The sequence below is a fragment of the Carcharhinus amblyrhynchos genome, chromosome 8, assembly GCF_965287045.1.
Source record: "Carcharhinus amblyrhynchos chromosome 8, sCarAmb.v2.hapA, whole genome shotgun sequence".
NCBI classification, from domain to species: Eukaryota; Metazoa; Chordata; class Chondrichthyes; order Carcharhiniformes; family Carcharhinidae; genus Carcharhinus; species Carcharhinus amblyrhynchos.
In genome coordinates, this window is record NC_137331.1 from 4,906,857 (window position 1) to 4,929,697 (window position 22,841).

General features: G+C 45.2%; 1 protein-coding gene and 1 long non-coding RNA gene across 11 annotated transcripts in view; one reads left to right on the forward strand and one right to left on the reverse strand.

Annotated features, from left to right (window-relative positions):
* The window catches only part of trps1 (trichorhinophalangeal syndrome I), a 207,256-nt gene extending 186,522 nt beyond the window's left edge, over window positions 1–20,734 (reverse strand). Inside the window, exons 1-5 of one of the 10 annotated variants that reach the window (XM_080193562.1) lie at window positions 19,425–19,631; window positions 17,158–17,284; window positions 13,625–14,556; window positions 9,335–10,497; window positions 7,826–8,444 (exon numbers count right to left, since the gene is read on the reverse strand). In XM_080193562.1, the coding sequence (XP_080049688.1) occupies window positions 7,826–8,444; window positions 9,335–10,497; window positions 13,625–14,554 (2,712 nt within the window). In that variant the 5' untranslated portion in view covers window positions 14,555–14,556; window positions 17,158–17,284; window positions 19,425–19,631. The other 9 variants (XM_080193564.1, XM_080193561.1, XM_080193560.1 and 6 more) reach the window with 9 other exon arrangements.
* On the forward strand, window positions 20,724–22,522 carry LOC145346409 (uncharacterized). The gene is made up of 2 exons (XR_013887691.1): window positions 20,724–20,795; window positions 21,071–22,522. It is a non-coding gene; the product is annotated as an uncharacterized LOC145346409 (long non-coding RNA).
* The last annotated feature ends 319 nt before the right edge of the window (window positions 22,523–22,841 follow it).

Consider the following 22,841-nt stretch of genomic DNA (forward strand, 5'->3'; position numbering starts at 1 on the left):
AATTCTGGCACGTCACGTGTCACGCATGGGTGGGTTTGCACTAAAAAGTCAGTCACGAAGTACATATGAAGGCTTGGTTAAATTAATTACAGGTCTGTTGGAATCTGAACGTAAAATCTGCAATTTCATCTACTCCTTTGTACACCACACAGTCAAGTTCTCTACATCCTTTTGAAAGCAAACCAAAAGACATTTTGTGACTTTCAACAGAGGGCTTCATGGTCCTGAACACAACAGAATTGCAAATAGATTTAGCCAAAATGGAAATTTTTAATTAAAAGATTGCTAAATGTATGTAGGTGCATGTATATCGCTCAAAATCAGTAAGACCTTCATGCCAAGTGTATCTGGGTTGAGACCTTCTAGTCAAAAACAAACCCTATTATAATGTTGCTTTTGATATTCTGCAAACAAGATCCAATCAAGCTTAGTGCAAAGACATCCAAGCCATCGACCAGCAGCTCCAATGAAACCGTAAAGCCAAATAAAAACTTGTCACATATTGATATTTTGTGAATTAATTCCAATTGCTTCAAACAATCTGGGTGCATTGAAATCTTGATCAGATATTTTGTAAAACAGCCTGACTCTCAGATGCAGGAATTCTTGCATTACATCTGAAAATAGTCTCAAGAATTGGTGAAGTGATATGTAAACCTTTGCAAATTAGGAAATTGTAAGAGGCACCAAGGAGACAAACAGCATGGATGGTGCAATTTTTCCTCATGCAAGACACCATTTACCATCCATTGCAGTATTAATTCCCAAGGGAAGAAAGCCAAACAGTTAACACTCTCATAATCTGATAATCACAAAGTCGGTCCTTTCCACATACAACAGAAGATTGCAATCATCACGTACCAACTTTTTGGGAGAAACATAATAAACAAGAGATGTCAGTGTTACTGTAAAACTGGGCCTTCCCTCTGCCAAACCCCTCCCACACCCCTCTTTAAAAGGGGAATACCCAGTGACCACCCCCATCCTCCCCCAGCCCACTGGCAACACAAAATATGGAACCTAAGCCAAAGCAAGCCAGAACGTGCAAGGTTTGAACCCTTGCGTTTGCTATTCGTGAGCGGTGCAGGGTTGCTAAATCTGACCTTCTCCAGTCAGAGGAAAATTAGCAGAGCTCCCACTCTGATATGTACCAGAAAATCCCTGCTATAAAGTGCACAATGGATTTTGAGTGGAGCCAGAGTCAGGCTTAACATTCATTGTCAACTGTCCAAGTCATGTAATCGGGGTCAATGGTATAGACATGCATTCGATACCAGCAAAATACCATACTATGTGACTCAGAATTTCAGAGGTTGAAGTAAAGGGGAGGATATACCCCCGACATGAAATACAACAGCTCAAAATCATGCTGGATGAGGTTAGTTAAATATTTGCCCAAAAAGTCACTGTTCTCTTGTGCTATGTTCACAATAGGAAAGCAAGTTTCAAAAATGTGTTTGTACGTTCCAATAGAAAGTGGCCATTAATGACAAGCAGTGCAGTAACAGAGAATTTATCTTTCTTTTAAAAAAAAGCACAATAAGTGTCTTGTTGCAATATGTAACTGCGGGCAAAACATAGAGATCACACCTTACATATCACATTGCTGTTCATTTGCAAATAATCCTCATGATGTTTGCATCTTCCAATAAGGGTGTGAGGTCAAACAACTATCAGAACAAAGCTGACTCACCAGTTCGGAGATGAGCAAGTGTGGTATTGACGTGGTTGTCAGCTTTGAGACAAAATGCGAAATCAAAGTCTGGATGCCTGTTTTCAGTGGTTGTAAAGATCCTATGACACGGTCAAAAGAGCTAGATACTCACACGGTGACCTATCAAACATCAATCACCTAAACCGACTGGTCACTCAGTTCATTCACCGACACCTCAGGGATTGCAGTGGTTAAAGAAAGCAGCTCAGCACCACCTTCAGAAGGGCAACTAATGCTGATTTACAGTGCCCACATCCCATAATGTTTTTTTTTTAAATCATTTGTTTGTTGGACGTTGCTACGGGCAGACTATTTTTCCGAATTTGTTTTCAGGACAGGGATGGTCTTGGTAAGACTGCATTTACTATCCATCCCCAGTTAAGCTGACAAGGTAGTAACAGGCCTCACCTTGAACCCATGCAAATGTGTTGATGCTGTTCCCAAGAGGGAATCATGTGCTCAGCCACTCCTCAAGAACACCCAGCCTCTGTGCTCCCTATCAGAGCATTGATACGGTTTGTTCAGTTAAGCTTCTGCTCAATGATGCCCACCACTATACTGTTGTCAGTGGTGGCAGCGATATTTAAAAGGCCGAGGGAAGTTTTGTTTATATTAGAGGGGATAACTGTCTGGTATTTATGTGACATGCATGTCACTTGACAGACTCAGGGTGAGATTTTCTGGCCTCACACGCCACAGGACCAAACATTCTGCTCCAAGTCAAGGACATTTTGCTGGTCCATCAAATTTTCCACCCTGATTCCTGCGGCAGGCGGGACTGGAAAATCGCAGCCTAAGTATTGACCTTGCTGAGCTCGCTAAGGACGCTGTTACAGAATGCCCCATCACAGAGGAGCTGTGAAGGTGGCAAAACAGTTTATAAATCACCAAAATATGGGCACACGGTTAACCTTGTGACAGAGGGAAGATACTTAAAGACGACAGATGAGGCAAGAATGCTACTCTGGAGAACTCAGGCTCTGATGATGTCTCTGACAACTGCAGGCACTTTGCACATCAGGCAAGACTCTGGTCTCCAAAGCTCTTCCCTATTGACCTCAATTTCATGGAGACATTTTCACGCGATACACAGTTAAAGGCTCCCCCAATGCAGAAGTTAGCCATTCTCTTTTCTCCTCTGACATTCAAAGCTGCAATGAGTTTAGGAATCTCAAAACCTGCTTGTCAAAATGACAACAAATACACTTCAAAATGAAATTTAGATGTGGGACACTTTGGGTATCTTGATTAATAGATAAGGCACTAAATAAATACAAGATCTTCCTTGACGACAACAGTTTACTGCAAATAGAATGAAGGGGAGACATTTAAGGTAGAATTTTCAACTGGACATGGAGGTGCCAGCTAGTTTTCCAGCACCATCCTCCCCTAGGTCATTTTCCTGGAGGTGAGATTGTGGGAGGTGGATCTCTGGTCCACAAGCGATAGATGGCCAATTAACAGGTCAATCACCAGAGGCCAACTGGTCACATCTCTGACCACAGGTCACGCTACATAAAGGTTCCAAAAATGGTGGTCCAACGGATGCAGCCATTTTTTGATTCAAACGTTTTCAGATTTGGTGCGAGGGCACCTCGAAATGGAGGTTGCCTCTCCCTTGCCTGCTGCAGCTGTTTCTATCCTGGAGGGTCTCCTATTGGTCATCTAGCTTCAAGAGCCCGTCCTGAAGCGGATGCCAAGTATAGCGTCCAACCACTGACTGGCCAATTCAAGAAAAAAAAAATTACTACCGGGTGATTGATCCCAACACAGTTCAAGTTCAAGCCAAAAACATCCTGATCCAAAATCTAAAATCCTGCCCTTCTGTCCCAATTCTCCATGGTTTTGAGCTAAATGTTAAATGTTAAATTATTACACCAACTGGCTGATTTCATCATAGCATTTTTTCAGGGCAGTGTGAGATTACGTGCTAACGCCTAAAGTGTTCTGGTTCTAATATGGGAGCAGCACTCACCATTGCCAGGGGAATGGAGGGAATGCTGAAGGGATAATTTCAAACTTTGTCATCGCTTCTCTGGTTTAGAAAATATGAATGAAGGAATATTTTCAAGTCCAATCTTTATCAAACAAGCCATTAACTGATACAAAGCTGACAAAAAATCACTAACGTTCTCTCAAATGAGTCTCGCCAGCACAACCCTACTTTTCAAAGAAAATAATGATCCTTTTGTCCTCTCGCCCTGATTTTAAAACATTCATTGAAACAGCAAATGGCAAAGGAATTCAGCTGTCGGAACCTGAGCACAAGAAGGGGAGAAAAAGAAATAAGCATCTGAGTGGTATAATCAACTTTCTGGAGTGCTTCAGGAAGTTGGCTGCTTCAATTATGTAGGCGAACCACACCCCACCATACCACTGGGCTCAGTATCACTCAAAATAGCCCAATTAATTTGCATGTCATTTCAACACAAATACTCAAGAAAATTAAAAGCGCTAAAAGCAAATTTCTGCCATATTCAACAGTAGCAAGTTTTGTGTTTTCTTGATCTGTATATGTTATACTGTTAGTGCTACTTTCAAGTGTTTGCACTTCTAACTTTTTTTCCCCCAAATGCTTCACATCGTATACGCACACAACAATTTCGCGCGATGGCCCATGCCTGGACCAAAACCAAGAGAGGCAAGTTACAAAGATCAACAACTCTCTTGCTAAAATACTCACTAAAAATCATTGCAATATTTCTGAAACCATAAGGAAACAGTCGCCAGTCTAGATGCAAATACAAATCATTGTTGGAAATGTCTACTGTAATGAATCACTTCTCATTTTCCCTGCGCTTGCCACAACCAGAGGATTTTGAATATTTGAATAACAATAAACATTATTGATTGGTGTTAGACTAAAAGTGGCTTTTCACTGTATCGTGTTATGCTCTTGAACAGCAAATGTTCCTGAAGATAACATCTTTTCATCTCTTTCTTCACCGTTATCACCTTAAGGGCATAGCAAATTCATGAGTAAGGTGACCAAACTTTCAGTCCATCGAGGGAAAATGAAAGCACACTATAAAGACCAGCATCATGCAAATAAATCTATTTTAAACTACTTGTATTATGTTTTACATATGTTTCTTTGATGGGAACAGTCATGAATGATTTAACCCAGAAAAGCAGAGTAAATAATCTGGTAACACAACCACTTCATCTGACATCATATTATATTATATCTACAATAATGAATATATTCATTAGTTTTGAGACCTAGTAACTATTACCAGTGGAAGATATTTAATGTCTCACAATGTATTAAGCTGATCTTTCTCTTCATTCTATCTGCAACTGCAACACTGTATTCTGAATCCTATCCTTTCTTTTTCCCTACGTACTCTATGAATTGTATTTTTTGTCTTTACAGCGTGCAAACAATACTTTTCACTGTTTCCTGATACATGCGACAATAATAAATCAAATCAAAATACATTTCCACAAGAATGTCTTGAGCAATAAAGTTGGAAGTGAATTCCAGTAATCAAGAACAGCAATAGAGATCCAAGGAGAAGTGATCATATTCCGTTTCTTTATATGAGATTACAAGTGAAATAACTGAAGTGAAATGAAAATCTATTTTTTTTACTTATATCTCACTACCATTGCTCTCAACGCATTCTCTCTAAAGTTATTAGGGGGGGTCATCTGACATCCAGTACAGGATGAGCCGAAATTTCCTCCAATTCAAATTGGGAAGGCTGTAGCCATTGTCCTTAGTCTCCATTCCCTTGACATGGATTTCATACCTGTATCTGGCCACTGACTGAGGCTGAACCAGACTATTTCTAACCTTAGTGCCACACTTGACCCAACGTGAATATCCAACTGCTCAATCAAACCATTAACAAGAGCTTCCACCTCCATAACACTGACCTGACTCTGACCCTGCTTCAGCACATTTGGTGCTCAAACCCTCATCCACACCTTTATTTTCACTGGCCATGATTATCCCAATGCACTGCTCGCCAGTCTTCCGCTTTCTACCCTCAAAGAGTTTGAGCTCATCAAAATACCATTCATTCTTCATCCTGCTGATTTATGTTCATTTCCTTAGGCAAAGCCCCCATTTAGAAACTTATCTTGTTTTCAAATTCCTCCTTGCCACTCCCCGTCTCTATAACCTCCTCCAGCCCTACAACCCTCCGAGATATCTGCACTTCTCCACTGTAGCCTCTTGAGCATCCATAACTTTAACGTGTAAACTTTGAAGGCCATGCCTTCTGCTGCCAAGGCAGGAAACTCCAAAATTGCCTCCCTGGGCCTCGCCATCGCTACGAGTTGCTCTCCTCTCAAGATAATCCATAAAACGTAATTATTTGACCAATCTAATCTCATACTTCTTTGGGTGGTTCATTGTCAAAATTTGAGCTGATGAAACGCCTTGAAGAGTTTTGTGTTAGAGTGTTACCGAAGCAAAAATTGTTATCAAATAATGGCCTATACCTCCTCATTTCAGGATGAGATGAACAATGCACCAAAGTAAAAACAAAGTTAAATATCTTCAAACATTCCTTACACATTTAAGTCACAAATTCCTGCAGGGCAAAAGAACAATAGCTTTTCTGTTGAGTTTCATGGTTTCTCCCCTTATTAATAAACAAGTATATTTAATTACATTGGAACATTAAGTGCATTAAAGGAAGATCTACTCCTCCATCCAACTCTTACAAAACTTGAGCACCCAACTGCTCTTTAATCCTCAAGTCAGAAATCCTTGAGGTTGCTATATGTTACAAAACAGATTTTTGTCTTTTAACATTGGCTTATTTTTCCTCAGTGATGAAGCATATCATGCCATCATTGTGCTACTAGGCAATGACTATCTCCAGGGGAGCTTCCAACCATCTCCCCTTGACATGCAATGGCATAACCGTCTCTGAACCTTCCCCCGCCACACCCACACCATCAACATCCTGGGGTTTACCACCGACCAGAAACTGAACCGGACTAGCCATAAGAATACCGGCACTACAAAACTAGGTCAAAAGGTAGGAAAGCTGTAGCGGGTAACTCACCTCCTGACTCCCCAAAGCCTGTCCACCGCCTACAAGGCACAAGTCAGACATGTTATGGAATACTCTCCACTTGCCTGAATGAGAGCAGCTCCAACAACACTCAGGAAGCTCAACACCATTCAGGATAAACAACTCATTTGATTGGCACCCCATCCAGCACCTTGAACATTCACTCCTCCACCACCAACACAAAGTGATATCAGGACATATCATCTACAAGATGTACTGCAGCAACTCACCAAGACTCCTTTGACTGCACCTTTCAAACTTATGACCTCTACCCCAAAAGACGAGGCTAGCAATGCATGGCAATACCATCACTTGCAAATTCCCCCCCAAGGGGAAACTTGAGATTTGGAAAGATATCACCATTCCTCTACTGTTGCTGGGTCAAAATCCTGGAACTCCCAAACACCATCATGGGTGTACCTCTACCATATGGACTTCAACAGTTAAGGAAGGCAGCTCACCATCACTTTCTCAAGAACAATTAAAGATGGGCAATAAATACTGACCTAAACAGTAACACCCACATCCCATAAAAGAACAGACAAAACGTAAGCATTAAAATTATGACAAAGACTGCAACATATCCTATCTCCCTTCAAAATACAACAATGATGTGGCCTCTGGTTTACAAGGTACATTTTGTTCCTTCCCCATGCCAGTTAAACAACTGCGTCATAGAGAGTCACCCTCTCCTTTGGTGGAAAGGTTCGGGGAAGGGCATAACTAGAGCAACTGCAATCTTATGATGGGCCTCGAACTATTCGGTGATCCAACCTGCACCTGTTAATTCTTCCCTAGTTCACAAGGGCTGCACCACACAGACCAAGAAGCTTCCAGCTCTGGTTCCTGTTGAAATAACCATCTGGGATCAAGAAGGGACGTTCCATGGCCTTCTCTGGTCCCTGAGGCCATCCCCTGTTGTGCAATGTGGCACCCCCTCGACAGTGAATCACGGCTTGATAAATCTCTATGTGGGAGCAACATTTTAGAAGCAGCTCAGGGGACACACTCATGTTTGTGTGGGTGTGCACAACAAGGTAACAAGCAACAAGTTGAGAGTCAGTCAAGGCAGTCTTACCCGCAGTAGAGTCTGGGACTCCTCCCTCGCCTTGTTGAGTTCGCTGCTTGTTGGATACTGTGGGGTGAGAGCCCGGGGCTTGTCCCGCTCTCCTGCCCCCGGGAGCTGCTGCTGCTGCTGCATCCCAGCCGGGAAGCCCTTGGGCTCGGCCGCCTGCATCCCATAGACCGGCCGCCCCGCGTCCGCTTCTTCCGCAGCCCTGCGGCTGTTCCTGTGGCTCTCCTGACCGCTGCCGCCCGGGGAGGCGGCCGGGAGTCCCCGGGCGGCCTGAGCCGCCGGGTGAGAGCCCCCCTTGTGCAGCTCCCCCGCCGCTTTCCTGCCGTCTTCCCTCGGGGCGTCAGGCCAGCCTCTCCCCTCCTTCTCCTCGCTTGCTGCTGCTGGGGCGGGCGGGGTGGGGGTGCGGTGCCTCATCTCCTGCTCACCGCCCAGGGCGTTGGGCTGCTGGGTGCTGGTGCCGGCTGCCGGGGGGGCCGGGGGCGGCGACTCTCCGCCGCTGGTGCTGCTGCTGCTCGCCAGCTCCGGGAGCGCACAGTGGGCTGCGTTGAAATGCTCCAGTAAAGCCTGAGTGCCCGGGGCGTTCCACTTACACTGTCGGCACTTGTAGCAATTATGAACCCTCCTAAGGCACACAAAAAGAGAACTTGAGGGGTTAAGTTAAAAGCAACAGTCATTCCTTGTAGCGTTTGGACAGAAATCCGCGCAATGTTGTTTTAAAAAAAAATCGTTCCATGCAGTTGGGAAACTTTTAAAGTTGGAGAAAGTGAATCTGTTGGGGATTTTCACAGTAACTTCAGTGCAGTGTTATGTGAACCTACTTGTGACACTAGTAGGCAAATTTAAACTCCATCGAAGCGGCAGAAAAGGAATAGAGAGTTGCCAATTTGGAGTGGAGGCAGTCAGTGCTATTCCAACCCTGATAACGAGGTTGGTTGCTATCTGAGGAATAGCCCAACATGCACGCCCGAATGCAGGAAGATTTGCCTGGGTCTCCCCAACTACATTGCACTGTCAACTCGTCGGAATAATCTGAAGACAGAGAAACTAGAGACCATGACATACACACAAACCCCAATCCAGTTGATTCCCTCTGCTTTGTTGCGGAATCAAAGTGGATGATGGAAACTGTCTGATTTTTCCTGGAGAGGGAGCATGCAGTGTCGGAGGCGGGGGAGGCGGGGGGGGCGGGGGGGGCGGGGGGGGCACCGTTAACGCCTTCCGTGCCCGCTGGGCACCGCAGGGAGTGGGGTGCATTATTGACCCCTTTAAAAACGAGTTGGTGTTGTAAGTTTCCTTCGTTTCAGGTGATTCCCTTCCTTTTAGGAGCTGCCCCCTTTTAATTTATCCCATGGCTACATTTGATTTTAGTTGGCCAAACAGATTGGTGCCTGTTTCCCCCCCCCCGCCCCCGATACTCCCTTCACCCCCTCCCCTCCACCCCCCCCCCCCCCGTCATATTCTCGGTTCATTGCACCGACAAACCATCAGATGGGGGCGCATTAAAAATGTTACCTGTAGTGTCGGAAAATCTCCTCCTCTACTTGAGTAACAAAGTCGCATTTGGTACAACAGTGCTCTTCAGCCTCTCCGCTGGTCACTTGCCCATCACTTGCCTGCTGGCCATTCTCAGCCTTGCCCGGGGTGTGGGAGCCGTGCAGACTCTCGTAGTGCAGCAGCAGCGCATCCACATCGTGAACCGTGAAGGAGCACTGATCACACTGGTGCTTAACCCTGGCACTCCCTCCCACCCCGGGGGACGAGTGCAAGAGCAGCAGGGTGCAGTGGGAGCAATTACTCTTCCTGCAGGCGAAGGGGTAGGTGATGTCCCCTAGGTGCTTTTCCGGGCCGCACAGCCCCCCCGGGCAGTACTGGCAGTGTTTAATGGTACACTTGTGCACGTTGTGAATGTAATGGTAGTGGCGGAGCAGGGGACCCACAGCGATCACGTCCGGCCCGTGACTGCTGGAGTACCTGAATTTGCAGAGTTGGCAGTTGTAGCTGGTGACCATGCTCTCCTCGGCCGCCTGGCTGGCCTCCTGCTTCCTGGCCGGGTTGCCGCTGCCCTTCTCTGCCTTGACTGGCAATTCCCCGTCCGACTGGCTGCCCCCGGCAGGCTGCCGCTCCTTGGGGGAGTCCTTGGCGTTGAGGGTGGCTCCCTGTTGGAAATCTCTCTGGAAGTAGCCGCTGCGCTGCTCCTCCCCGTGCTGTTTGTTGTAATGATCCATCAGCTTCAGGGTGTCCGAGGACTCGCAGCTGAAGCTGCAGAAGCGGCACCAGAAGTAACAGGTGGCGTCCAGGCCATTCTGCTTGGAGGTGTCCACCGATTTGATGGGCACCGAGTAACCGATGGGGGTGTCGTCGGTGGCCTTGATGGTGGCCTTGTCCTGCCACTTGCCCGCATCCTCCGGCTCTGCGGCTCGGGGTAAGTGGCGCTCGGTCGCCGGGGTCCCTTTGCTGGCGTTTCTCTCCGGCCGGATGGCATCCTTCCCCAGCTCCAGGGCGGAAGGCACACTCTTCACCTTGTTGGGGTGCGCAGACATGAAGTGCTTCTCGAGTTCGGTGGAAGAGCTGCCCATGTACGTAAAATTGCAGAACTTGCAGCGGAAATACTTGGTGTTACCCTGGCAATCGGGGGTTTTGCGTCCGATGCCAATAAACATCCCTCCCAGAGTAACCTGAGAGGATAGAGAGAAAAAAACAAACAAAAGACAAATGTGCTTTCCATTTCACTTGTGATATAAGCAACATCTACTCGCATCTCCTGGTGTTATTTGTGAAGATGTGGATATGCCGGCGTTGGACTGGGGTAAACACAGTAAAAAGTCTAACAACACCAGGTTTTATTTATTTGATAGTAAACTCACTATCAAATAAATCGGTTGGACTAAAACCTGGTGTTGTCAGACTTTTTACTACCGTTATTTGTGAACACAGTAAGAACTCCAACCTATTTATTTGAATTATTCGACTTATTAAAGCTGATGTTGTGAGACTTCTGTGTTTACTCCAGTCCAACGCCGGCATCTCCACACCATCGTTACTTGTGAAGGCTGCTCTGTGACCACAAAACAATTTTAATTTGGATAACAAGTTTGAGTACACAATGTGTATTAAAGTGTTTATTGGCCCCTATTATCAAATTGTGTCTGTTATTTTAGATCTTCCGATGCACCAACACATTCAGTAATCCTTCCTGCTATTTCTCAGAATCTTTATAACAAATCATAAACAGATTAGCCCGAGTTGGGAATGGGGGAACGAAATGACAGGACAGGGCGAGTCTTTATCAGGTTTTGTTTTGGTCAATCGTTCCCCCCCCCCCACCCCGCCGCGAACCCTCTCAATGGCACGTGTTAGCAAATAAAGTGGGAAGTCCAAGTGACTGGCGTTAAAAAAAGAAGTCTCACAACACCAGGTTAAAGTCCTTTAACCAGGACACAGTAAGAAGTAAGAAGGACTGGGGTAAACACAGTAAGACTTCTGTTTACCCCAGTCCAACGCCGGCATCTCCACATCGTAAAAAAAGTGAAGCACTGGCTTCACTAATGATGGTGTGACAGTCCGCACTTGTTACAGTCTACAGGCATTAGCTTCAGAGGCGGCTTGTTGAAGCACGGATTTTAGGAGGATTGGGACTAGCCTTTTGATCACAAAAATGAAGCATTTAAAAAATCAGAAAACCTGATGCAGTGATATTGACCTGGCAAGGGTAACTGCTCAGCAGGAACAGGGAGGACATTGTGAAATCTATCTCCAGCTCAACTTCTGCTGTCTTTTAAATCGAATTGCGTATTTTATGGGTTGTTGAGAGTCTAGTTCTCTAACGATTCATTTCTTTTTTTTTGTTGGGTACTGTTGATATCAAGTGTGAGATTTCATAAACAAACCTATTTTTTCTCTCTCTCTCTGTCACTTCCTTATTTTAAACTGAAACTCTCTCCTGAATTCTGAAGTTTATCACGGGCTTTAGATATTGAGTTCTATTCTGAGTTATTACTGACCCCAACACTGGTTAAAATGAGTGGTCGAGCGTCCTAATAGGCCTCTGAGCTCTCCTTCAGGCTGAAGGAAATAGCTTTAAAGTGAGTTCAAAATTGTTAATCAAACGGGACAATAAATAATCCATGAACAACGAGATAATTGACTTTAAAAGTATTGTTTAATTGCAAAGGATCCTTAATCTTTGCTAGTTGTGATTCCTTCAGTTATTACCAGTTTGTAGCTATGCAATACAGCAAGATATGTGAGGGCCTTTTAAAGGGCCGTCTGGACAAATACATGAATAGGATGGGAAGAGAGGGAAATAGTCCCCGGAAGGGGAGGGGGTTTTAGTTCAGTCGGACAGCATGACCGGTGCAGGCTTGGAGGGCCGAAGGGCCTGTCCCTGTGCTGTAATTTTCTTTCCTCTTTGGTCTGCACATAATACTTTGTAAGCTGCAGCAAATATTTTCAGAGAAAAAATCCTCAGCAAAAAAAGTTTTCCCCGAATTGACATGTGTGTCACCCGGACACATGGCTAAGTTGCTAAAACATGAGGCCCTGTGGAAGTATCATCGCCAGCCAGTTCACTGCAGTGACTCCTGGATGTGAGCATTCAGCGGCAACTACAGACAAATTGATATTAAAAATGAATTAATTAAGTGGAGACAGCTTTTCATTAACAGTAATGGACTGAAATGGTGTTTATGTTGTCTGATCCGTTTAACAGGCGACCTTCCTCGCCGATTTGCAAGCTGTACAGCCAGTAAACAAATTAGTGCAATAAAACGTAAATAGCTTTTAGATGAAAATGATCAGGATATGTCCCAATTAGCAAAATTCCAATCAGAGGGTGGCGATGGGCTTCTGTAGTTAATTGTAGGATCTCAACAGGCACTAACCATTCGATGAAAACAAAGATATTCTTACGGGGAGGAATAGATGTATTTTCATCCGCAGTGTACCAGTGATGTGAAATGAATATTGTTCCATTTTGTCACCATATATTAGACACTAAATACAGTTGTGTCATCAACGGTGCTCTCTACTTGGATCACCGCCACACATCTTTTTCATTGTATCACAGAATCCTTACAATGCAGAAGGAGGCCATTTGGCCCATTGAGCCTGCACTGACCACAATCCCACCCAAGCCTTATCCCCGTCACCCCACTTACTAACCCTGCTAGTCCCTTTGACACTGAGGGCAATTTAGCACGATCAATCAACCTAAGCCGCACATCTCTGGATCTCAAATGATTATTTAAAATGTCATTTTACGGATTATTCTCCCTTCCACCCCACCTTCCTTATAAATGAAATTGGCCGTGGTAAAATCTCCCACAGTGTCCGGGAGGGATAGCAGAGTAAACAGGTGGGGTTACCAGAATAGGGTCTGAGTGGGATTGTGGTGGATGCAGACTTGATGGGCAGAACGGCCTCCTTCCACACTATTGGGATTTTTTTTTGAAAAGATTGGACCCCAGGCAGGGTTTTATCTGAACCACTTCCATAGCCTGACCTTACAGAATGGTTACAGCACAGAAGGAAGCCATGCTACCCGTCTTATGTGTGCTAGCCCACTGAAAAGAGCAGTTCACCTACTGTCAGTCCACTGTCCTATTTTCCCCCTGTATATTCAGTAAGAAGTCTCACAACACTCTCTACCCCCTGTATAATTCCCCCATCTTTCAGATAACGACCCTTTGAAGGGCTGAATTGATCCTTGCCTCCTCTCTGGCAGTGCATCCCAATCCTAACCACACGCTGCTTGGCATAAGTCTGGACCAACTACTGGACTGTCTGGGAGGCTCAGATACTTACATGTACGTCGTAGGTCCCGTTTAACATGGCAGGTCGCGGAGTGCTGAGGTCCTGTAACACCCCAGTGAGCAAGCCCGCGTTCCGGCTCAACTTCTGAAAGTCTTTGGATTGGGAGAACTGCACCATGTTGTGTAAGGCGAGGATTTTGGTGTCCAGGTCCGCATCCTGGCGGGTGCGGTTGTGCAGCCCGAGGTGGTATTTGCGGAAATGTTTGATCAAATCGGTGGGGTCGTTGCCATAATAGCCATAACCACAGATGTTGCACTTGAAGTCTTGCAGTTCTGGGGTGAGGGGAGCCGGCTCCGGGTTATCACTCAGCATTTCCGCTTTGGATTGCTCAACACTGGCGTCTGAAAGCACCTGAGAGTTCTCTGAAGGCACCGAGCCTGGGCTTGGAGCCTGCTCTTCAGGTGGCACCCCCTCCAGCGGCGGGGCCCTCTCCCTCCCACTTTTGGGGGAGCTCTGGGCTCTGTGGTTGAATTCGGAGAGACTTGCAGAGACACCACAGCTCCTGGCATCGCCGTCATCTGGTTCTGATCTACAAGGAGACTTCCAGGCCTCGGCGGCAGCAGCAGCAGGCTGAGATGAGAGAGCAGACATATTTCTGTCTGTCACCTCAACTTGCGGGAAGGATGGAACATTTCCTCCCTTTTTGTGGCTTTCATAATGGGAGCCATTCCCTTCGGCCGACTCGGGCCTTTTCAAGTCGCTTTTGATGCCGGCGACGTCTGCGGCCCGCAGACAATGTTCCTCCTTGTTGGCTGACTCTAATGCATCTTGCTGGCTGCTGTGTTGCTGCATGGGAGCCGGGGGTCCTGAGCTGGCTGTCGCCTCCTGGATCACCGCACTTTCTGGCTTCGAGACCTGGCTATTCTCACTTTCGCCTTGGCTCACAAGATTTCTCAGTGGCGGATTCTTTTTGCGGACCATATCTGCGCGAAAGAGAAGGAGACAGATGAGTACAGGCTACTGGAAGACAACTATAACATCTTCAATAGTTTGGAGAGTAACCTCCTCCCCCCACCCCCCCCCCCCCCCCCTTCCTTCTATGGTTAAACTTTGAACAGTGCAAAGGCGGCTTCCCTTTATCTAGATGAATAGTTCGGCCATACCTCTGGGATATTGCCAGCTCTGCTCTACTGTCATCCTAATTCCTTCTCCATCTCAAACGTTATTCACGCCTTTGTTGTGGTTATTTACATATTTTTGCAGTGATGTCTTTGGGGCACAGACCCGCCCAAGTTGACACAGATGCATCTATTGTCGAGTTTAGAAGATGATGACAGGGGAAAGCAGTTCTTAAGCAAACATCACTGCATCTTTTTAGCAGGAACAATTAAGCCCACACTACATCTGCTTTGCTTTAAGACTGCTTGAGAAAATTGTAATTGCAGTGTCATGTATATTACATGTAGTGTTTTGTGTGTGTTTGTGTGTGTGTGTTTGTGTGTGTGTGTTTGTGTGTGTGTATGTTTCTGTGTGTGTGTGTGCATGTGTGTATGTTTCTGTGTGTGTGTGTGCATGTGTGTGCACAGACTTCACGTCAATGACCAGACACCCTTCAACATATTCAAACTGTCAGGGCAATGAAACGTTCGGTGAAAGTTCCTATGGGGGAAAAGTACAGGGGCACGGCCTTCAACCACTCTTGAATCAACTCATTAAAACACTGCAACAGGAAAGTCCACTTTTGTTCTAGGAGAATGAATGCAGCATTCCCAAGTAAAATAGTGTCCTGACCAAAAACAAAAAGTCAATCAAAATGATATGGAAGGCTGATAAGTAGAGATTTAGGTTTTAAAATAGAGCCCTTCGTCAACGCTACTCCTGAACTAATAACTTTCAAAGTATTTCTTTCCCTTTAAGAACAGTTTTACCTCATTGCCTCCTCCACTTCGCACGCCGGCATATTTCTGTCCGTTTGCAATCAATAGATAGAAATTGACAGTTTGATTTGACTCCCTGTCCCCTGTCAACTATTCAGTGACAGTGACTAGGGTAACTCGTAGTTAACATATTCGGGCTACATTTCGCGTTTGCAGAGCGCGATGGAACATGTGGATAATACCACTCTCCACTCGGTAAAGGGAGGGGACCACGGATGACTGCTCAGTCTAAACGATCAACACCTTTAAACACCAGGACCACGCTGTCTAGACCTACCTTCTTAACAAGTAATCTGACGTTAGGTCTTCCCTTGGCAGGCACTATTTTTGATGCCAATTCCCAGCACTGATGGTATTTTGTTAACGCTGAGGAACGCTTACCAACTCAGCCACTAAAAGCCAGCCAGGGTATTTTTTTCTCTCTCTATATATATTACGTGTCCTGACAATAAGCCAGAAACTGCAAATAAAATGGGTAACTCGGTAAAAGCACAGCTTTGAAAGAACGTCAAGACCATCTGCCTGAATAAGTTTTATTAGATGACTGTGACTACCACAACACACAAAAAAAACTTTCCAAATATTTCAAAAGACTTGATACCTAACACTCCCAACCATTAATTTTCCTCTCGACTACCAGCGCGGATCCCAAAATGTGTCCATTCCACAACTTTCCAGCGTCCTTTATTGATGTAGGTGCCAATAAATCTCTGCAGATTTCCTAAACTTGAACGAGTATTCGCTTCAATAGTGTAAGAGCCAGGAATCGATGTTGCAGACTGAAAGTCAACAGGTTGAAAGTGACAGCCAGACTTTTTAAATGGAAATTTACATCGTTTCGGAGTCAAACCAGCCATCCATTTTCCGCCCTGTACCAATAATTCAATCCACAAGAACAGCCCTTAACTTTTGACAATCTTTGCTTACTTTTGTGAACGCTATACATCTACTGTCATTACAATAAGCATACAGTCGAACCCGCTCGTATCCATTTAGAGTGGCATGATGCCTTGCTAGCTTGGCCCTGTGGACAGACCTTTAGCAAGTCCCAGACTGTATCTGGCCTGGGCACTGCCATTATACCCAGGCACATGGTCAAAAGTATAAACAACTATATTGTGCACTGCAATTAAATGTGCACCCCCCCCCCATGCATTGATATTACCAATATATACGCAAGCACAAGCGACACTAAAAAGAATCGGTGGCCATTTACTGTACATTTCAAAAGGGGAATTTTATGAATCATTAAATATATGTTTAAAAAGCAATCGTAGCTTTTGATGCTAGATGCAAAACGTGTGAATGCTATCCCTGCATCAAGCAATCCTAAACCCGACTGTTAGTGGATCAAATATTGCATTTACTACCCACGAAAAATGCTATTTCAACAACTTGTATTTCAATATTACAGTCCTCCATTGTGGTTTAATTTATATTATTGCAACGCTAAGGGGCTACTTTAGTACAATACAGATCTCGCTAGTAAATCAATACAATTTTTTTTCTTCATTCCACACACGCCAGGTTGGCCCAGCGATGCCTGTATTCATTATCTGATCAAGCACTGTGTAAACTTGCCATTAATCATAACATCAAATTGCACAATATTCCTTACAGCAGAAGTATTATCACAAGCTAACCCACCTATCTATTCTTGCTGTGGACCAAGGCACACTCTTGCTGTAATGTACTCTGGTGCAATTGGGAATTTGCCATTGAGACCGTTTCCTTGCCCCTCACGAATGAAAATTCAGCCAGAAGTGGATCACGTCTGGGAGACAAGAATCGTTAATCAACACGTGTTAGGAACTCGACTAAACAACTGCTTTCCGCAACATTTCCTGTGATAAGGACACAAAGACTTGCAAAGAGATCAGCCTTCAATGGGCTCATAGTTCATGTGAGCGCGGACGTGACATTCACTTTACACACTAATACTGAACAGTTCGGGCCCATTCAACCGACTGGACATTTTTCTCTCTCTCTCTCTCAAAGGCAGTTTCACAAAGTTCCCAGTACAACTTGAAGAACTTTAAGAGCAGAAAGAAAATCATCGGTCTCCACTCAATCCTACCTTTTCAATATCTGTAAAACTTCTACCAAATCCCCCACGCTTGTCACGCCAATGTTAAAACGGTCTGAGGAGTTATTTTACCGGATTAGCCCTGCCGTTCATATGTGCCATGTACACTTTTGTAACTCTGAGTGACAAAACTCATTTGGAGTGCCTTCGTTAAGTGATTACATCTGCCGTTCTTGTTACAGACACAATAGTTACTCTCATGAAACGCCTTCGGAAAGTGCATAGGTCGAAGCAAGAACACCCATTGGGTCCAACTCCCCGACCAAGCGGACAGGGCAAATCCTGTAAATCAGCATTCTGCAGGCTCAAAACATCTTAAGTGGTACTTGGGGGGAAATAAACAGTCAAAAAGTTTCACTCATTTCCAACGTTATCGCAACACAGAAACCAAACAGCTAATAAACCATTGCCTGAAAATCAGAGGAGTGGCGGGGGGGGGAGGGGGAGGGGGACGCGATTTTATTTCCCCCGCATTTAGGACCAATAAGTAGAAGTCAAAACAAAAAAAAAAGCGAGATGTGTCAAATCTGCAGTGAGATGAAACACACCAACGGTCAGCAAACAGCTTTTAACAGAGCTCGCCGGCTACATCCAGCCCCGATCAGCAGGAAACATTTTAATAGCACTTCCAAGCGACACATCCTAAACTAACTGCCATAATAAGCCGGGGTTTTTTTTTACTGCTGCCACATTTTACTGAGTGTGGCTAAGAAAACGCAAACGGTTTCTGCCCCGTGTCAGCCAGTGCAACCCTTCAAAAAGTCAAAAGCTACAATTACTTCTGTCTGTAACTTTCAAAGCGTTTTTTTTTCGAAAAAAAAACAAAACTTGGCATTGCCTCCTGAGATTCAAAAAAAACTGAAAGTCCCTTGTCTGGAGAAGTTTAACCACCGGAGGATGGTGTCTAACCACAGACACAGACACAGCTCAGCACACACATACACACACACTTTTAACCCAACTTTTTAAAAAGTTGACTCCAAACATGTTACTCCAGCAAGATTCCAGCAAATGACTCGTCACTGTCTGAAAGAGAGAGTGTGTGTTTGTGTGGGGGGGGGGGGGTGGGGGGGGAACAGTTTCCTATAGTCCCGGATTTTATAATATGTATCTTTATCTCGGCACCGCTTAATCTGGAGAAATGGGAGGTTAAATAATCCACCCTGATCCCTTTCAGCCTGTTACCTCGGCCACGTCACTCACAAACTTCCCTGGCGTTTGCAGAGGCATCTAGGAGGAGATCTCTCACTCTGACATCTGGAAACTGAAAATACCCTTCCCAACGCCATCCATTTCTTTTTATTCCCACTTTCCCGCTAAGTCGCCAGCGCTGCACTGGGGTGGTGGGGGCGAAACCCCGGCGAGTATCCCAAACGTACTTGAAATCATAGTGTGCCTCTACCACCACTGCACCCCCTCCTCCCCCCCTCCCTCCCTCCCTCCCCCTCCAAGCTCGCTAAACTTGACCCTAAAGGCTACTGGAGGCTACTGTCACGTACGAGGAACCATTTCTCATGCCTGCTCGGGTGACCTCCCGACGCAACAAATATGGGAAATGGGAATGTGTGTGAAATGTGAGAAGTCTTGCCTCTTTCTCTTTTTTTCGTCGGCGGGGGGAAAGAAAACCTAAAGAGTATCTCCTGACCGAACCAAACTGAAAGTATTACCTTAATCAATAAATCTAAAGGCAGCGAGCTAAGCTTCCAAACACACACACACACACACACACACAGCCTGTGCGGAGAGAATCAAAAATCGGTAAGAGATCTTTGTTCCTTTAATCTCGGGGCTGATTTTCGCCTACTCTCTCTCTCTCTGTCTCTCTTACCTGTTGATTTGATGGCAATAATCTTTGCAGCTGGGAAGATGGTGGAGCTTTGGTGAGAGCCATGAACCGTCTGAGTTTTTTTTTGCAGAGTGAGATTTTAGAGAGACAGACAGACAGACAGAGAGAGAGAGAGAGAGAGAAAGGAGAGGGGAAGGCGCAGCGGCTGAGCCGGTTGTTCAAATGCGCTGCTTGTGTATGTCTGGCCGACTGGAGGTTGTGTGTGTGTGTGTGTGTAATGTCTGTGTGTTTAATATGTCTGAGAGAAGGGGGAAAGGCAGGCGGGCGGGCGGGCGTGGGGGGGGGTGGGGTGGGGGTGGCTCTGGCTCAATCCGCCTTTATCACAAATGTTATCGCTTGTCAGGACCCCGACTTTAGGCATTACGTAATTCCAAGACAGCAATTCAGCGCGAATACAAACAGCCAACATGCGTCTGTCTTTGCACCGCCCCGCACCACACTTACACACACCAGCAATGAGCTGCCATCACCGCCATCAGGCCTCCCCTCTCTCTCTCTCTCTCTCCCTGTGTACACACAGAAAGCAGCCTTCCCGGAATGACTTGTTTGGCTGTTGTTCTTCTTGTTTGTTTGTCTGATTCACTCTTTCTTTCTCACTCCCCTCTCTGGCGAAAAGGGAAGAGGGAGGCGTGGGGGGGGGGGGGGGGCAAGGGGGCGCCAGCACACTTGTGTTTTCCTTTTTTTTGTTTGCAGTGGGGGTGGGGGGGGAAACGAGAAAGCAGACTGACAGAGAGAGAGAGAGAGAGCCCACAGCAAGGCGATCTTGCAGAGAGAGAGAGAGAGAGGGAGAGCCTGGTGGCGGGTTATCTGTGTGGAAATCACGTCTCAACTCATGGAGAAGATCTCGGCCACAAGAAAAGGGTCATTGTTCTCAACTTAAGCTTTCACCTTTTCTCTCTCGCGTTTTTTTTCCCCTCCGCCGAGCTGATTAACTCTTTTCTACTCCAAGTTGCAAAAACGGAGCTTTCTTTTAAAAAAAAACTCCATTCCACGAATTTTAATTTGAAAATGCCCAAGTGTTCAATATTTGCGACCGCGTTATTTAATTTGAGCCCGTTTAAATGCAACTTCTGATCAGATAACTTGTTACCAGCGTACCCTTCTTTACACCAAGAGTTTGAATTCTTCCCGTTTGTTTTCCCCTCTCTCATCGAGATTAGAGTTGATTTGATCAGGGGATTGTGTTTGCTGCCCCCTTCGCTAAACCCAGAGATCACCAAGTGTTCCAGACTGGGCTGCGGCTTCCCAGTTACTGACCCTGACCTGGCATTTGTAGGAAGGCAGAGCAATGAAGCCACTCTCCTGGCGAGACAGTCTGTGCCCCAGTCTGTGTTCCCGGTTCAAGTGTATCCTGTGAGTATTACAGCCTTTTTCCTTCTGATGTCACTGCAGGACACAGCACCACTTTACAAACTTCTCTAACAGCACACCCTTACAAAGTTTTTTTTTAAGCGGAACTTGTAACATTTTAACATATCACTCAACTCGAATTAAACCTCCTAACTCGTCCTCAAAGTGTCCTCAAAGACTAGCATTTGTAATCAAGTGAAACATAACTTTTTTTTCCCCCGAGAAGGGGTAGTTCCTATTGGACTATGTGACATGGCGTGTTCCACTTTTCCTTTCAGGATGTTAATCCTTCTCAGGAAGACGCTGTCACCTGGGAGTCCCGGAGATCTTTTGAAGCTGTTCTGCATACACTGATGCCAGCGACACCCTGAATCTGCCCACGCCCTGTGCTGTCACCCACACGCAGCCCCTTCCATGTTCCCTTATCTTCCCCTCACAAGTAAACCATCCGTTTCTCCTCATTCATCCTTGAAGAATATGCGCTTGGATCGGTAGCTGGTCCTCCCCTCCTTCCCCCATTTTATCCTCATTGTCTTACTCATTGTTAACTGTTAATTTCTCTCCGGGCAAATTCGGGCTTGTTCGAAGCAGGAAGCTAAGTCGGAGCTGGTGCGGTTAATCAGCTCTATGCAAATCCATGTGACAGATGCATTTTGCTGAGTCAGTTGTTTTAAAACATCTCCTCCCTTTGTGAAGAAAATGTGTTGTTCGAAATCAAAGCAAAGGATTCGACTGACATGCGAAATAAACCTTGCTGCCACACTTGGAAGTTGATTAAGAGAATAAAGGTCCTGAATGTATCACACCTTCAGCAGGATTCTTCAGTTTTAACTCCAGCAGGAATCGATGACATTTTTTTGTTGGAATATTAAATATGGCCTGTGTGAAAAGTGTTTACCTTACAGGTGGTAAAGTGTTAAGTCTGTGGACTGAAATACAAAGCAAAATTCTGCTGATGCGAGAGTTCTGAAGAAGTCATATTCACTTCCACACCTTCACTCTATTTCTCTCTAATCCGACCTGTTGAATATTTCCACCACTTGCTGTTTTTATTTAAGCTTATGAACTGCTTGTACTCTGAAGTTAAATTATTTTCACACAAATGTAAAACGGAAACACCTAGTTTGTGTTGATGATGCTATTTTTGGATTGAACGATGCCATAGTTAAGAAAGCCAATAATGTGTCTAATTTTCCAGAAGGAAATTTGGCATGTCCGCTATGACTCGTATCATCTTTTACAGATGCATCGTAGGAAGTATCCTTTCTGGTTGTATCACAGCTTGGTCTGGCTCCTGCTCTGACTAAGGCCACAAGAAACTACGAAGGTTTACGAACACAGCCCAGTCCATCACACAAACCAGCCTCCCATCCATTGATTCTGTCTACACTTCCCACTGCCTTGAAAAAGCATAATCAAGGACCCCATGTCACCCTAGACATACTCTTTAACCTTCTCCCATTGGGAAAAACATAAAAGTCTGAGGACATGTACCAACCAACTCAAGAATAGCTACTTCCCTGCTGCCGTAAGACTTTTGAAAAGACCCACCTCGTATTAAGTTGATCTTTCGCTACATCCTAGTAATTACTGTAACACTACATTCTGCACCCTCTCCTTTCCTTCTCCCTCATGTACTCTATGAACGGTATGCTTTGATGTAGAGTGTGCTAAAAACAATACTCTTCACTGTACCAGGCGTGACAATAATAAATCAAATTAAATGGGAATGCTATAATTTGTTCCACTGCATCTGACAAATAGCAAAATAAAGTCAAGATACAAGTAAACAAAGACTTAGATCTTCCGGTCTCTGGATAATCCGAGACCAGACGTACCCCAGGAGATTCACTATGAGATTCCTTGGAAGTCCCAATTTTAGGACTCCCTGGGAATCCCAGTGAAGTTTGCATGCTGAATTAGATTTGCAGAACTCAGATGGTTCCTATTTATTTACCTGAATGGCTACCAGGAAATGGTGGACAGAAAAATCCTGATCTACTCGCTGGGTAACTATACAACTGACCGCCCCAATCATTCACCCTTGAT